The sequence below is a fragment of the Hyla sarda genome, chromosome 1 (assembly GCF_029499605.1).
Source record: "Hyla sarda isolate aHylSar1 chromosome 1, aHylSar1.hap1, whole genome shotgun sequence".
Taxonomy (NCBI): domain Eukaryota; kingdom Metazoa; phylum Chordata; class Amphibia; order Anura; family Hylidae; genus Hyla; species Hyla sarda.
In genome coordinates, this window is record NC_079189.1 from 604,533,025 (window position 1) to 604,549,817 (window position 16,793).

At 42.7% G+C, this 16,793-nt stretch overlaps 1 protein-coding gene across 1 annotated transcript in view; it reads right to left on the reverse strand.

Annotated features, from left to right (window-relative positions):
- LOC130295880 (uncharacterized) overlaps positions 1 to 16,793 on the reverse strand; it is a 125,869-nt gene that overhangs the window by 92,224 nt on the left and 16,852 nt on the right. The window contains exon 5 of the mRNA XM_056547202.1: positions 1,596 to 3,486. Coding sequence (XP_056403177.1) covers positions 1,596 to 3,486 — 1,891 coding nt within the window. The remainder of the gene's footprint in view (positions 1 to 1,595; positions 3,487 to 16,793) is intronic.

The following is a 16,793-nucleotide window of genomic DNA, read 5'->3' on the forward strand; positions in this document are numbered from 1 at the left end:
TATGTGAAGCACGCTCAGGAGCTGAGCGCGCTTCATACCCGGCAGGTGCCGGTAGCTATCAGCAGCCAGGACCTGCGGCTAATACCGGACATCGACGATCGGGCTGATGTCCGGAATTAACCCTTTAGATGCTGCGATCAAAGTTGACCGCGGCATCTAAAACGGGAGAAAATCGTTGCCGGTTAGCTCAGTGGGCTGTTCGGGACCGCCGCGCGGCATCCCGAACAGCTGAGAGGACAACGGGAGGCTTCTTATCTTATCTCCCGCCGTCCGATCGTTACTCTGCTGCTCCGTGCCTGAGATCCAGGCTGGAGCAGCAGAGCACCGATAACACTGATGAATGCAAAGCTATGTCTTTGCACAGATCAGTGTCTGCAATTAAGGTATTGCAAGTTATAGTCCCCTATGGAAGCTATAACATTGCAAAAAAAAAAGTGTAAAAAAAATAGTTAATAAATGTGATTTAACCCCTTCCCTAATAAAGTTTGAATCAACCCCCTTTTCCCATAAAAAAATTTTTTTTATAAAAATAAACATATGTGGTATCGCCGCGTGCGTAAATGTCCGAATTATGAAAATATAAGGTTAATCAAACCACACGGTCAATGGCGTACACGGAAAAAAAATTCCAAAGTCCAAAATTGCGTATTTTTGGTCACTTTGTATAATGTAAAAAAAAATGTATAAAAGGCGATCAAAAAGTCTGATAAAAACTTCTGATCATGGCGCAAAAAATGAGCCCTCATATATCCCTGTACAAGGAAAAATAAAAATGTTATAGAGGTCAGAAGATGACAATTTTACACATACTAATTTTGGTTATAATTTTGTATAATTTGTAGTTATAATTTTTTTAAGTAGTAAAATAAAATAAAACCTATATACATTAGGTATCCATCTAACCGTATGGACCTACAGAATAAATATATGGTGTCTTTTTTCCTGAAAAATTTACTCCATAGAATTGGAAGCCCCAAAAGTCACAAAATGGTGTGTTTTTTTTTTTTTTCAATTTTGCCCCACAAATATTTTTTTCTGGTCTTGCCGTAAATTTTGTGGTGAAATGATTGATGTCATTTTAAAGTACAATTGGTGGCGCAAAAAATAAGCCCTCATATGGGTCTGTAGGTGCAAAATTGAAGGTGCTATTATTTTCAGAAGGTGATAAGGAAAAAACAAAAATGCTAAAACTGAAAAACCCTGCGTCCTTAAGGGGTTATGAAATTGACCTGATTTTTTTACCACTTGTGAAGTGACCAAAAAATAAATAAAACACAATTCTGCGTTTGTTTTTCTTTTTACTTTTATAACGTTCATCGTGAGGTTTCAGTAACATTATATTTTAATGGTTCTAACATTTCTACATGCGGCCATATCAAATATGTTTTTTTGTTTGCAAAATTGGAAAAGTTAAATAGCCATCTCCAATTTAGAACCTTCTCCACACACCCTTCATGCTCCCAGGACATAATAATACATCAATGAGCGTGAAGGGGTTAAGAACCACGTTATGTTTTTCCTGCGTGAGTTCTTTGATGTGTAATTAGACATGACATTGTCCTAAAAGACTTCACACATATGCACATTAAAATGGCATCTCTCCTGTGTGAGTTTTTTTATGTCTATTAAGACTTATTTTATAAGAAAAACATTTCCCACATTCTGAGCATGGAAATGGCGTTTCTCTTGTGTGAGTTCTTTGATGTTCAACAAGATGTGATTTGTGAACAAAACACTTTCCACATTCTGGGCATGAAAATGGTCTCTCCCCTGTGTGAATTTTTTTATGTTTAAGCAAAGTTGATTGATAAATAAAACATTTCCCACATTCTGGACATGAAAATGGCTTCTCTCCGGTGTGAGTTTTTTCATGTTTAAGCTGAGTTGAGCGAGAAATAAAACATTTCCCACATTCTGGACACGAAAATGGCTTCTCTCCAGTGTGAGTTCTTTGATGTTCAACAAGATTAGATTTTTTAGTAAAACACTTCCCACATTCTGGACATAAAAATGGCTTCTCTCCTGTGTGAGTTCTTTGATGTTTAACAAGATGCGATTTTAAAGTAAAACACTTTTCACATTCAGCGCATGTAAATGGCTTTGCTCCTGTGTGAGTCCTTTGATGTTGAACAAGATCTGATTTTACAGAAAAACACTTTCCACATTCTGGGCATACAAATGGCTTCTCTCCTGTGTGAATTTTTTTATGTTTATCAAGAACTATTTTATAAGTAAAACACTTTCCACATTCTGGACATGAAAATGGCTTCTCTCCTGTGTGAGATTTTTTATGTTTAAGCAGGTTTGATTTAGCAGAAAAACATTTCCCACATTCTGGACATGAAAATGGCTTATCTCCTGTGTGAGTTCTTAGGTGTTCAACAAGATTAGCTTTTTTAGTTAAATATTTGCCACATTCTGGGCATGGAAATGGCTTCTTTACTGTGTGAGCTTTATTATGTTGAAACAGTTTTAATTGAGAAGTGAAACATTTCCCACAGTCTGGGCATGAAAATGGCTTCTCCTGTGTGTGAGTTTTTTGATGCTTTATAAGACCTGTTTTATGAGTAAAACATTTCCCACATTCTGGACATGGAAATTGCTTCTCTCCTGTATGATTTCTTTGATGGGCACGAAGATGTGATTTTTGAGAATAACATTTCCCACATTCTGTGCACGAAAATGGCTTCTCTCCTGTATGACTTCTTTGATGGGCACTAAGATGTGATTTATGAGTAAAACATTTCCCACATTCTGGGCATGGAAATGGCTTCTCTCCTGTGTGACTTCTTAGATGGGCACGAAGATGTGATTTATTAGTAAAACATTTCCCACATTCTGGGCATAAAAATGGCTTCTCTCCTGTGTGACTTCTTTGATGGGCAACAAGAACTGATTTTGTAATAAAACACTTTCCACATTCTGGGCATGGAAATGGCTTCTCTCCTGTATGAATTTTTTGATGGTCAACAAGAGAGGATTTCCGAGTGAAACATTTTTTACATTCTGGGCAAGAAAAAGGCTTCTCCCCTGTGTGACTTCTTTGATGTCTAATAAGTTTAGATTTCTCAGTAAAACATTTCCCACATTCTGAACATGAAAATGGCTTCTCACCTGTGTGAATTTTTTGGTGTTGAAAAAGCTGTGGTTTTCGAGAAAAACATTTTCCACATTCTGGACAAGGAAATGGCTTCTGTCCTGTATGAGTTCTTTTATGTCTAAAAAGTGTTGATTTTTGAGTAAAACATTTCCCACATTCTGAACAGGAAAATGACTTCTCGCCTGTATTAGCCTTTTGATGCCCAACAAACCTTCTGGGGATTTTATTTTGTTTTGTAAAAGGATCAGAGGACAGATCTTGGCTGTGAAGGTCTGAGGGTGGATCTGGGACGAAGTAATAATCTTCATATGTATCTTGTGTGATACCATCCTCTGTTTTTACACATGAAGATATCAGATCTCCCTCTGATCTCCTGGAACAGTCATCTGCCAAGAATAAAACAGATTTTATTTATTTATTTTTAGAAATATAACCTTAAGAATGTTGCATATAAATATAGTAAGCCTATTTTGTATAGTAAATATAGTAACCTATTTATAAGGGCACTATCAGAATTATGACCTTTCTACAGGGAATCTGGCAATCATTCAGGGTTCTGACACTTCAGCAGCTCAGCTCCGCCTCCTTGACTGAGAAAGACTTAAAAAAGGAGATTTTATCAGTTTGGTGGAACAATCAGCTTTTATTTATGTCTGCAGATCTTAGCATCAAATACACCTGACAGATTCCCTTTATACAGGATGTAATAGGACGCCTATCCTGTCGCCATGATCTTCTATTTGACATAAGAATGAGACCCATCTGGATCTTGTTCCTAAACAAGAGAGAAAAAGGAACCTCAGTCATTTTTGCATCCTGATCCATCCTGTATCAATGCTAAATTTTCCAAACAAGAAAAGAAAAAAATGTTTTAAAGGGGTACAACACTGGGCAGCATTTGGAACATTTAGTTCAGCACTGCGGGGGTTGGCCACGCCCCTCAATGCAAGTCTATGGGAGGGGGCGTGACATCACAAGGGACGTAATCGACCCCTGCAGTGCACACACAGTGTTTGGAACTAAATGTTCCTACCGCCGACCAGTGGAGTACCTCTTTAACCACTTAGGGACCACAGGCATAAGATACGCCTTTGCTCCCTGGAGTTTAAGGACCACGGGCGTACCTGTACGCTCGTGGGAATTTCGGTCCCCGCCGCGCCGGGCGGGGACCGGGGTGACTGCTGATATCGATCAGCAGGTACCCCTTTGCAGTGATCTTTAAACTGTGGCCCTCTAGATCTTGCAAAACTACAACTCCCAGCATGCCCACACAGCAGTTTGCTGTCTGGGCATGCTGGGATTTGTAGTTTTGCAACATCTGGAGGGCACTGTTTGGAGATCACTGTGCAGTGGTCTCTAAACTGTAGCCCTCCAGATGTTGCAAAACTGCAAATCCCAGCATGCCCAAACAGCTGTCTCGGTATGCTGGGAGTTGTAGTTGCATACCTCCAGCTGTTGCATAACTACATCTCCCAGCATGCCCTTCGGCGATCAGTACATGCTGGGAGTTTTAGTTTTGCAACAGCTGGAGGCACACTGGTTGGAAAATACTGAGTCAGGTAACAGAACTAGGGATCAACCGACTATCGGTATGGCCGATATTATCGGCCGATAATCACGATTTTGGGCATTATCGGTATCGGCAATTACCTTGACGATAATGCCCCCCCACCTCCCGTAGTGCTGGGCGGTATACCGGTATGGATTTTTGCCCATACCGGTCGGGCCCCTCCCCCACCCTCTGAGTCAATAAAAAAAAATTAAACTTACCTGTAATGGGGGTGGTCGGGGCCATCCTTCCTTCCTGTAGTGTCCGGCGGCATTCCGGGTGGAGGATGAACCGGTCCGGGCTGTCCTCCTTCTCCAGGGGTCATCTTCTCCACTCCGGGCAGGCTCCGGCCTAGTACGCTGCATAGACGCAGCTACGCCGTGACGTCAGGTGCGTCGCTGCGCATGGGCGTCACTGTGCAGCGTAGTCTATGCAGCGTACTAGGCCCGGAGCCTGCCCGGAGTGGAGAAGATGACTCCCGGAGAAGAAGGACAGCCCGGACCGGTTCACCCTCCACCCGGAATGCCCCCGGACACTACAGGAAGGAAGAATGGATGGCCCGGACCACCCTGACAGGTAGGGGGAGAGAAGCGGGTGGCGGCGGCGGCCTATGGCACCGCAAAAGCCACTGCAGTGCATTGATTTCAAGCGCCCGCTTTAAATCAATGCTCTGCAGCGGTGTCGCAGGGGGATAAATAGCCGATAACTTATACCGGAATATTGGTATAAGTTATCGGCTATCGGCCCTAACCTCCACCGATTATCGGTATCGGCCCTAAAAAAACGATATCGGTCGATCCCTAAACAGAACCTAACTGAAGGTTTTCCAACCCGTGTACAACTTGTAGTTTTGAAACAGCTGGAGGTTTGCCGCCCCCCCCCATATGAATGTACAGGGTATATTTTACAGCAAGTTTCCTGCTTGAAGTTTGGGCTGCGGCAAATTTTTCGCCGCATTGTAAACTCCTAGCGGGATACTCACCGTAACCCGCCAGTGCGAATGTACCCTAAAACCACTACACTACACTAACACATAATAAAAGGGTAAAACACTACATATACACCCCCTTACACTGTCCCCCCCATTAAAAATAAAAACGTATCGTACGGCAGTGTTTCCAAAACGGAGCCTCCAGCTGTTGGAAAACAACAACTCCCAGCATTTCCGGACAGCCACTGCTGGAGGCACCCTGTTTGGGAATCATTGGTGTAGAATACCCCTATGTCCACCCCTATGCAATCCCTAATTCAGTCCTCAAATGCGCATGGCGCTCTCTCACTTCAGAGCCCTGTCATATTTCAAAGATACAGTTTAGGGCCACATATGGGGTATTTCCGTACTCGGGAAAAATTGCACTACTAATTTTAGGGGGCTTTTACTCCTTTTACCCCTTATGAAAAGGAAAAGTTGGGGTCTACACCAGCCGATTAGTGTAAAAAAAAATAAAAAATTTACACTAACATGCTGGTGTTGCCCCATACTTTTTATTTTCACAAGCAGTAGAAGCAAAAAAAGACCCCCAAAATTTGTAACGCAATTCCTCTCGAGTACGGAAGTACCCCATATGTGGGCGTAAAATGCTCTGCGGACGTACAACAAGGCTCAGGAGTGAGAGCGCACTATGTACATTTGAGGCCTAAATTGGTGATTTGCACAGGGCTGGCTGATTTTACAGCAGTTCTGACATAAACGCAAAAAAATAAATACCCACATGTGACCCCATTTTGGAAACTACACCCATCACGGAATGTAACAAGGGGTATAGTGAGCCTTTAACACCCCACAGGTTTTTGAAGAATTTTCATTAAACTTGGATGGGAAAATGAAAAAAAAAATGTCTTCACTAAAATGCTGGTGTTACCCGAAATGTGTCATTTTCACAAGGGAAAATAGGAAAATAGCCCCCAAAAATTTGTAACCCCATTTCTTCTGAGTAAGAACATACCCCATATGTGAATGTAAAGCGCTCTGCGGGCGAACTACAATGCTCAGAAGAGAAGGAGCGCCATTGGGATGTTGAAGAGAGAATGTGTCCGAAATTGAAGGCCATGTGTGTTTACAAAGTCCCCATAGTGCCAGAACAATGGACCCCCCCACGTGACCCCATTTTGGAAACTACACCCCTCATGTAATGTAATAAGGGGTACAGTGAGCCTTTACACCCCACAGGTGTCTGACAGATTTTTGGAAAGGTGGTCCGTGAAAATGAAAAATTTTATTTTTCATTTGCACAGCCCACTGTTCCAAAGATCTGTGAAACGCCAGTATAGGTGTAAATGTTCACTGTACCCCTTATTACATTCTGAGAGGGGAGTAGTTTCCAAAATGGGGTCACATGTGGGGGGGTCCACTGTTCTGGCACCACGGGGGGCTTTGTAAACGCACATGGCCCCTGACTTCCAAACAAATTCACTCTCCAAAAGCTCAATGGTGCTCCTTCTCTTCTGAGCATTGTAGTGCGCCAGCAGAGCACTTGACATTCACACATGGGGTATTTCCATACTCAGAAGAGATGAGGTTACAAATTTTGGGGGACATTTTCTCCTTTTACCCCTTGTAAAAATTTACAATTTGGGGGAAAAGCAGCATTTTAGTGAGAAAAAAAAATTGATATACACATCCAACTTTAACGAAAAGTCATAAACACTATAAACCCTAAAAAAGTGCGTAGATCCTATGCCAAAGTTACATCAAATACGTAAAAAACAAAAAGCGTATGCAGATCCATAATGAAAATCACAAAATTTTTATTAACCTATAAATACCACTTCAAGCACATACATTTAAAATCAAGTAAAAGGCGGGTATAAGTTGCAGACGCAGCTGCATCTCCACAGCCACAGAGGCACAGAAAATGAAGAGTGGTCTGGAAAAGCTGTGCTGCTAGCATGGGTAAGACTATAACAGACAAATTACGGGCACCTACACAAAAACCCAAGGAGAGACATTAGTAAAGAGAGAAATATACAGGGGTAGCTGTAAATAATCCCCAATAGACCTAGTGGTCAAGTAAACATCAAAGGTAGGTGCATGTATAATAACTAAAAAAGTCGTAGCAGAACAGTACTTTGCACAAATAGTACAATCAATAGTTACCAGTAACAGAGTGACACACGTGCACCAGACCACCCTCACCCAACGTTTCACCAATAAGGCTTCCCCGGAAGCCTTGCTGGTTTGGGGCGGCTCCTTTTTTTTTTGTTTGTTTGTTCCCGCACTTTACCCATCCTACTATTTTCCCGGGTCGGCCCCTTATACACAGCACACTAATATAATCAGCCCTGGTTGGGATACACTGGCATACACACACAAAAGGGACTACAACTCCCAGCATGTGTCATTCAGGAGTCTTCAGTCTGTGGTATAACACCAGCATGCTGCCTCTGTAGTCTCCTGGGGGTTGTAGTTCACCCCACCTCTGTAGGGCATTCACCAGTGTTTCCCAACCAGAGTGCCTCCAGGTGTTGCAAATCTACAACTCCCAGCATGCCCTGACAGCCTTTGGGCATGCTAGGAGTTGTAGTTTTGCAACAGCTGGAGGCACACTGGTTGGGAAACACTGGTGTAACATGAGGTGTATGCTGAAAAGGCTAGAACAGTGTTTCCCAACCATTGTGCCTCCAGCTGTTGCAAATCTACAACTCCCAGCATGCCCAAAGTCTGTCAGGGCATGCTGGGAGTTGTAGTTTTGCAACAGCTGGAGGCAAACTGGTTTGTAAACACTAGCATACACACACACACAACAGGGACTACAACTCCCAGCATGTGTCATTCAGGAGTCCCCCCCCTTCAGATATAGAGATCATTCCTAGTATGAGATTTCTTCCCCTGCAGTCCATACATCCCCGGCCCCTGCACCTTCTCATCCTCCCCTTCAGATAACACTTATCTTCTCATGCAGACCTGCGTCCTTAGAATACAGAGCGGGGGGAGGGGAGGAGCTGTGTACTCAGCTGGATGAGATGAGGGGGCGTGGCTTATTCCTCTCATGCAGACAGAGAACAAAAAAAAAGCTGTGACATCTTGTCCACAACAGACTCAGAACTGTGAACAACAGTAAAAGAAAACCGTCTGAACTACAGAACTTCCTGCCCAACAAACAGGTAAGAAAAACACATACATGCTGCCAAATCATATAACACATGTATATTGCAAAAAAACTAAACTTACAAAGAAGATGCCATATAGTCAAAAAAATTTACCACCGGAGTACCCCTTTAAGCTATGCTTTTCTCTGTTGTGGGATACAAGATGTTCGTGGAGAAGGACCTGCATGAGGAGGTAGATAGGCGGGTGGTGTCAGGAGTTGAACTTGATCGGTGCAACAGTGGAGGTGTCACTACAATTTCCTGGCCACATTGTGGTGGAGCCTCGTTCTGCAGGATGATGACCAAGTGGACTGTAAAAGACATGTGTTGGCCCTGGTGTAGCTACTACTCAATGTATCTACTGTGGCATGCACTGTTCTGCACACCGACTACTGCATGGAGTGGCCCACCCTCTCTGCCACACGATTGTGCAAAGTGGGGATGGTTTTCTTAAAGAAACATAGAATGTGTCATCAGATAAGAGCCATTTGGCCCATCTAGTCTGCCCAATATTCTGAATACTTGTATCATACTTGTCCCTACCCTATATGATAGATAGCCTTATATACCTATATCTATCTTATACAGTCATGGCCTTAAATGTTGGCACCCCTGACATTTTTCTACAAAATGAAGTATATCTCACAGAAAAGGATTGCAGTAACACTTGTTTTGCTATACACGTTTATTACCTTTGTGTGTATTGGAACTATACCAAGAAAAAGGGGGGGGGGGGGGGGGAGCAAATTGGACATAATGTCACACCAAACTCCAGAAATCGGCTGGACAAAATGATTGGCACCCTTTCAATACTGTGTATATATTGTTTTCAAGCATGTGATGCTCCTTTAAACTCACCTGAGGCAAGTAACAGGTGTGGGCAATATAAAATTGACACCTGAAAGCAGAGAAAAAGGAGAGAGGTTCACTTAGTCTTTGCATTGTGTGTCTGTGTGTGCCACACTAAGCATGGACAACAGAAAGAAGAGAAGAGAACTGTCTGAGGACTTGATAAAAATTGTGGAAAATAACAACAATCTCAAGGTTACGAGTCCATCTCCAGAGATCTAGATTTGTCTTTGTCCACAGTGCGCAACATTATCAAGAAGTTTGCAACCCATGGCACTGTAGCTAATCTACCTGGGCGTGGAAGGAAGAGAAAAATTGATGAAAGGTGTAAACGGATATAGTCCAGATGGGGGATAAGCAGCCCCAAACAAGTTCCAAAGATGTTTAAGCTGTCCTGCAGGCTCAGGGAGCATCAGTGTCAGCATTAACTATCCGTCGACATTTAAATGAAATGAAACTCTATGGCAGGAGACCCAGAAGGACCCCCACTGCTGACACAGAGACATAAAAAAGCAAGACTTCATTTTGCCAAAATGAACTTGAGTAAGCCAAAATCCTTCTGGGAAAACGTCTTGTGGACAGATGATACCAAGATAGAACTTTTTGGTAAAGCACATCATTCTACTGTTTACCGAAAACAGAATGAGGACTACAAAGAAAAGAACACAGTACCTACAGTGAAATATGGTGGAGGGTCAGTGATGTTTTGGGGTTGTTTTGCTGCCTCTGGCACTGGGGGCCTTGAATGTGTACAAAGCATCATGAAATCTGATGATTACTAACGGATTTTGGGTCGCACTGTACAGCCCAGTGTCAGAAAGCTGGGTTTGCATCCGATATCTTGGGTCTTCCAGCAAACATACGTAAAAAAATAAAATAAAACAGAAATGGATGGTAACAAAGCGCTGGAGAGTTCTGAAGTGGCAACAATGATTCCAGATCTAAATCCCATTGAACACCTGTGGAGAGTTCTTAAAATTGCTGTTGGGAAAAGGCGCCTTCCAATAAGAGAGACCTGGAGCAGTTTGCAAAGGAACAGTGGTCCAACATTCCGGCTGAGAGGTGTAAGAAGCTTATTGATGGTTACAGGAAGTGATTGATTTCAGTTATTCTTTCCAAAGGGTGTGCAACCAAATATTACGTTAAGGGTGCCAATAATTTTGTCCAGCCCATTTTTGGAGTTTGGTGTGACATTATGTCCAATTTGATTTTTTTCCCTCCTTTTTTGGTTTAGTTTCAATACACACAAAGGTAATAAACATGTGTATAGCAAAAGATGTGTTACTGCAATCCTTTTCTGTGAGAAATACTTAATTTTATTGAAAAATTTCAGGGGTGCCAACATTTACATCCATGACTGTGTGAAGGATAGCCTTATGCCTATCTTATGCATACTTAAACTCCTTCACTGTATTTGCAGCTACCACTTCTGCAGGAAGGCTATTCCATGCATCCACTACTCTCTCAGTAAAGTAATTCTTCCTCATATTATTTTTAAACCTTTACCCCTCTAATTAGAAAAAAGGCCTCTATATAACACTATGTCCTCTTGAGGTAGGTTTTTCTTCTTTTAAATATCTTCTCCTCTATCATGTTGATTCCTTTAATGTATTTAAAAGTTTCTCTCATATCCCTTCTGTTTCTTCTTTCTTGTATACATGTTAAGGTCCTTTAACCTTTACTGGTAAGTTTTATCCTTTAACCCATGGACTAGTTTAGTATCTTCTCTAAACTCTCTCCAAAATATCTACATCCTTCTGGAGATACGGCCTCCTGCAACATCCTTCCACTTTCACCACCTAAGAAACACATTCCAAAGCTTGACTCTCCTCACACAACTACTCCTTATGGCTAGTGTTATCCTTCTGTGAAGCAGTAGGGGGAGAGCAAAGTCAGAGATGAGGAAACAAAGAATCCAGAAAATACATTTTCACCACGTTATGTGACTGTAAATGAGGAAGAATCCACTGACAGCTGGCTCATATAGTCTGACTCTTCATCCACCCCTCAGAAGACCTACGACTCCAGTCTAGGATAGCCATACTCTTCTGTTAAACCACACAACCTCTGGCAGACATTGATAATTTGGGAGCGATGTCTCAGCTGCTGCTGCTACCACCAGGCACCTGTTGCTGCTGCCTGTACTGGTGCTGATACTGCCACCAACACTCCTACTGGCAGATGACATGGCAGGGTTCTTCTGTCCTCTACCCTGCCCAACAATTCTTTTACTCAACATAATTTTTTTGAGGTTAGTTAGATTTTTTGGTGGTTATTTTTCACTCACCTACTAGTTAACTTTAACTTTCAATGTTTTGAACTGCGTTGTTATCTTACAACTAGGTATAACGCAAGTTTGATTAAACCAAGTATATGAAAGTACAGTTGCTTTAAATGGCTAATACGTATTGGATGCACAAGTTTGGAGATGAATGACACATAAACCAGCAAATCATATGATAACTTGAGTTATCATGTGATATGCTGGTCACCCTGATGTCATGTCACAACCCCCTGCTTTTCCTGCTTCCTCTGGGCACCAAAAAGCCATATTTTTCATGTAAATTCGCGAGTCGAGCAAAACCTTGCTTGCTCATCTCTTCTGACTATATTGCTTCCTTCCAACAAGAAGGATAAAACAAAGAGGGAGGGGGTAAACTTGATCATCAGTGATAACATCAGTCCCTAGAAGTCACAATCACATTTTGCCAGCACTTTAGGAACCGACAACCGGAGATAAAGAGAAATATTCCTCCTCTCTGTATATAGAGATAAAAAATGGGAGCAGCAGGCCAGCACCACACTCATATATTCTATGTCCAGATTCCAGCTATTTTTCATATCAACATTATAAATGTACATTATGTCTTATCACCTATATACGGGTCACATGTTCATCTATATTTAATTAGCATTTTGGCTAAATGGGAGAATATAAAGAGGAAAATATAAATATTAGGGATGCACCGAAATTTCGTCCACCATAAATTAACAGCCGAAAATGCCCCTTTCAGCATTTTTGGCTGAGGGTATTTTCTGCCAGTAATTTCAGGGAGCGTGGCTTAACCCCTAGAGGATACAGTGCAGGTACACCCTGGGCGCCTGGGACTTAGCACATCAGGACATACCTGTACGCCTTGAGTCCCGCCGCGGCTATAACACAAGTGCAGGAGCTGCACTCGCATCATAGACCACGGGTCCCGACTGCTTTTAGCAGCCAGGGACTTGCTAGTAATGGCGATCGCACTGTTGTCCACTATTTACCCCTTAGATGCTGTGATCAATATTGAGCAGCTATTGAGCAGAATAGAAAAGCAGATTGAAGATAACAATGATCGGTGCTATGCCTATGCATAGCGCTGATCTGTATCTGAAATCTAAATATTGAAATCTATAGTCCACTGTGGGGTCAGAAGATGACAATTTTAACCCCTTAAGGACTCAGCCCATTTTGGCCTTAAGGACTCAGACAATTGAATTTTTACGTTTTCATTTTTTCCTCATCGCCTTCTAAAAATCATAACTCTTTTATATTTTCATCCACAGACTAGTATGAGAGCTTGTTTTTTGCGCGACCAGTTGTCCTTTGTAATGACATCACTCAATATATCATAAAATGTATGGCGCAACCAAAAAACACTATTTTTGTGAGGAAATTAAAACGAAAAACGCAATTTTGCTAATTTTGGAAGGTTTCGTTTTCACGCCGTACAATTTATGGTAAAAATGACATGTGTTCTTTATTCTTAGGGTCAATACGATTAAAATGATACCCATTATGATATACTTTTATATTATTGTTGCGCTTAAAAAAAATCACAAACGTTTTAACCAAATTAGTACGTTTATAATCCCTTTATTTTGATGACCTCTAACTTTTTTATTTTTCCGTATAAGCGGCGGTATGGGGGCTCATTTTTTGTGCCATGATCTGTACTTTTTTTTGATATCACATTTGCATATAAAAAACTTTTAATACATTTTTTATAATTTTTTTTAAAATAAAATGTATGAAAAAAAGTAGGAATTTTGGACTTTTTTTTTTTCGTTCACGCTGTTCACCGTACGGGATCATTAACATTTTATTTTAATAGTTCGGACATTTCCGCACGCGGCGATACCAAATATGTCTATAAAAAATGTTTTTTACGCTTTTTGGGGGTAAAATAGGAAAAAACGGACGTTTTACTTTTTTATTGGGGGAGGGGATTTTTCACTTTTTTTTTACTTTTACTTTTACATTTTTTTTTACACTTGAATAGTCCCCATAGGGGACTATTCATAGCAATACCATGATTGCTAATACTGATCTGTTCTATGTATAGGACATAGAACAGATCAGTGTTTTCGGTCATCTTCTGCTCTGGTCTGCTCGATCACAGACCAGAGCAGGAGACGCCGGGAGCCGGATGGAGGAAGGAGAGGGGACCTCCGTGCGGCGTTATGAATGATCGGATCCCCGCAGCAGCGCTGCGGCCGATCCGATCATTCATTCAAATCGCGCACTGCCGCAGATGCCGGGATCTGTATTCATCCCGGCACCTGAGGGGTTAATGGCGGATGCCTGCGAGATCGCGGGCGTCGGCCATTGCCGGCGGGTCCCTGGCTGCGATCAGCAGCCGGGATCAGCCGCGCATGACACGGGCATCGCTCCGATGGCCGCGGTTATGCGCAGGACGTAAATGTACGTCCTGGTGCGTTAAGTACCACCTCACCAGGACGTACATTTACGTCATGCGTCCTTAAGGGGTTAAATATACTAATTTTGTTCAGTTACGTGTGACTTTTTATAAAATTAGAGCAATATTAGAAAAACTATTTAAATTGGGTATCATTTTAATCACATTGACCTACAGAATAAAGATAACCTATCATTTTAACCATAAAGTGCACTGCGTAAAAAAACAAAAACACAAACTGCCAAATAGCGTTTTTTTCTTTTTTTTTCTTAAATTTTGCCCCCCAAATAACACTTTTTTTGTTTCGCCGTACATTTTACGGTAAAATGAAAGGTGCCATTACAAAGTACAATTGGTCACGGAAAAAACAAGCCCTGATATGTGTCTGTAGGGGAAAAATAAAAAAGAAGTAATGGCTCTTAGTAGGCGAAGAGGAAAAAGCGAAAATACTAAATTGGAATTTTCCTGTGTCCCAAGGCCATAATGGGCTGTGTCCTTAAGGGGTTAAAGTGGGGCCTAGCTTGGAATTTACTTAGGCAGGTCTGACAGAAGAAACGCAGTTGGCGCCAAGTACCAGCAGGATCTCCACATCTCCCCCAGGATCGGCACATGTAAATCAGGGCCTGTACGTAATGCTTCCTGCATATTTTTCCACATTGTCCCATAGTTTATAGGGGGGCCAGGGCCGGTTCAGTGTACAGGGCGTGATTTTGTATTTTATTTTATATTATTATCAGAATGGAGTTTTTCATTTCAGATTACTTAAATTCATTGATGAGCATTGGAATAATCTCACAAGTCACCATTGAAAAATTTGCAAAGAAACTTATTGACTGAACAACTATACTGAAGCACGCCAGCTTTCACCGTTTACAGTTCATCGCATCATCGGAGCGCGCGCTCCTCCACGAAGACCCACAGCATCCTGCGCAGCAAACACCGCTTGTCAGTGCGGATTGTCTGTCATAAGGCAGACTTTGCCACATAGTGCCAGGCGCTGCGAACATCCGTTAGGACTTCGGAGCTGCAGAGGATCCCTCCCTGGATAACATTGTGAGGTCGGGGGAGTGCACTGGTTCCCGTATTAAGTATATCTTTGACGACCGCCAAGTAGCACTACACAACATTACAGGACAAGCGCTAACCAGCAAACGCTCCCCAGTGGGCGCAGTATTGAGAGGCTCCAGCACTTCTCTATCTGCACATAACACGCATTGAATGCTTCTGCTTTTGGCTATAATAGTTCATGCAATATACACTGCTCAAAATAATAAACGGAACACTTACACAACACAATGTAACTCCAAGTTAATGACACTTCTGTGAAATCACACTGTCCACTCAGGAAGCAACACTGATTGACAATCAATTTCACATGATGTTGTGCAAATGGAACAGACAACAGGTGGAAATTATAGGCAATTAGCAAGACACCCCCAATAAAGGAGTGTTTCTGCAGGTGGCGACCACAGACCACTTCTCAATTCATATGCTTCCTGGCTGATGTTTTGATCACTTTTGAATGCTGGCGGTGCTTTCACTCTAGTGGTAGCATGAGAAGGAGTCTACAACCCACACAAGTGGCTCAGGTAGTGCAGCTCATCCAGGATAGCACATCAATGCGAGCTGTGGCAAGAAGGTTTGCTGTGTCTGTCAGCGTAGTGTCTAGAGCATGGAGGCGCTACCAGGAGACAGGCCAGTACATCAGGAGACGTAGAGGAGGCCGTAGGAGGGCAACACTGCCAGAGCCCTGCAAAATGACCTCCAGCAGCCACAAATGTGCATGTGTCCACTCAAACGGTCAGAAACAGACTCCATGAGGGTGGTATGAGGGCCCGACGTCCACAGGTGGGGGTTGTTCTTACAGCCCAACACCATTTGGCATTTGCCAGAGAACACCAGATTGGCAAATTCACCAATGGCAACCTGTGCTCTTCACAGATGAAAGCAGGTTCACACTGAGCACATGTGACAGACGTGACAGAGTCTGGAGACGCCGTGGAGAACGTTCTGCTGCATGCAACATCCTCCAGCATGACCGGTTTGGCGGTGGGTCAGTAATGGTGTGGGGTGGCATTTCTTTGGGGGGGCAGCACAGCCCTCCATGTGCTTGCCAGAGGTAGCCTGACTGCCATTATGTACGGAGATGAGATCCTCAGACCCCTTGTGAGACCATATGCTGGTGCGGTTGGCCCTGGGTTCTTCCTAATACAATACAATGCTAGACCTCATGTGGCTGGAGTGTGTCAGCAGTTCCTGCAAGAGGAAGGCATTGATGCTATGGACTGGCCCGCCTGTTCCCCAGACCTGAATCCTATTGAGCACATCTGGGACATCATGTCTCGCTCCATCCACCAATGGTTGGAGTTGGAGACACCTCATCAGGAGCATGCCCAGACATTGTAGGGAGGTCATACGGGCAAGTGGCTTCATTTTGACTTATTTTAAGGACATTACATCAAAGTTGTATCAGCCTGTAGTGTGGTTTTTCACTTTGATTTTGAGTGTGACTCCATATCCAGACCTC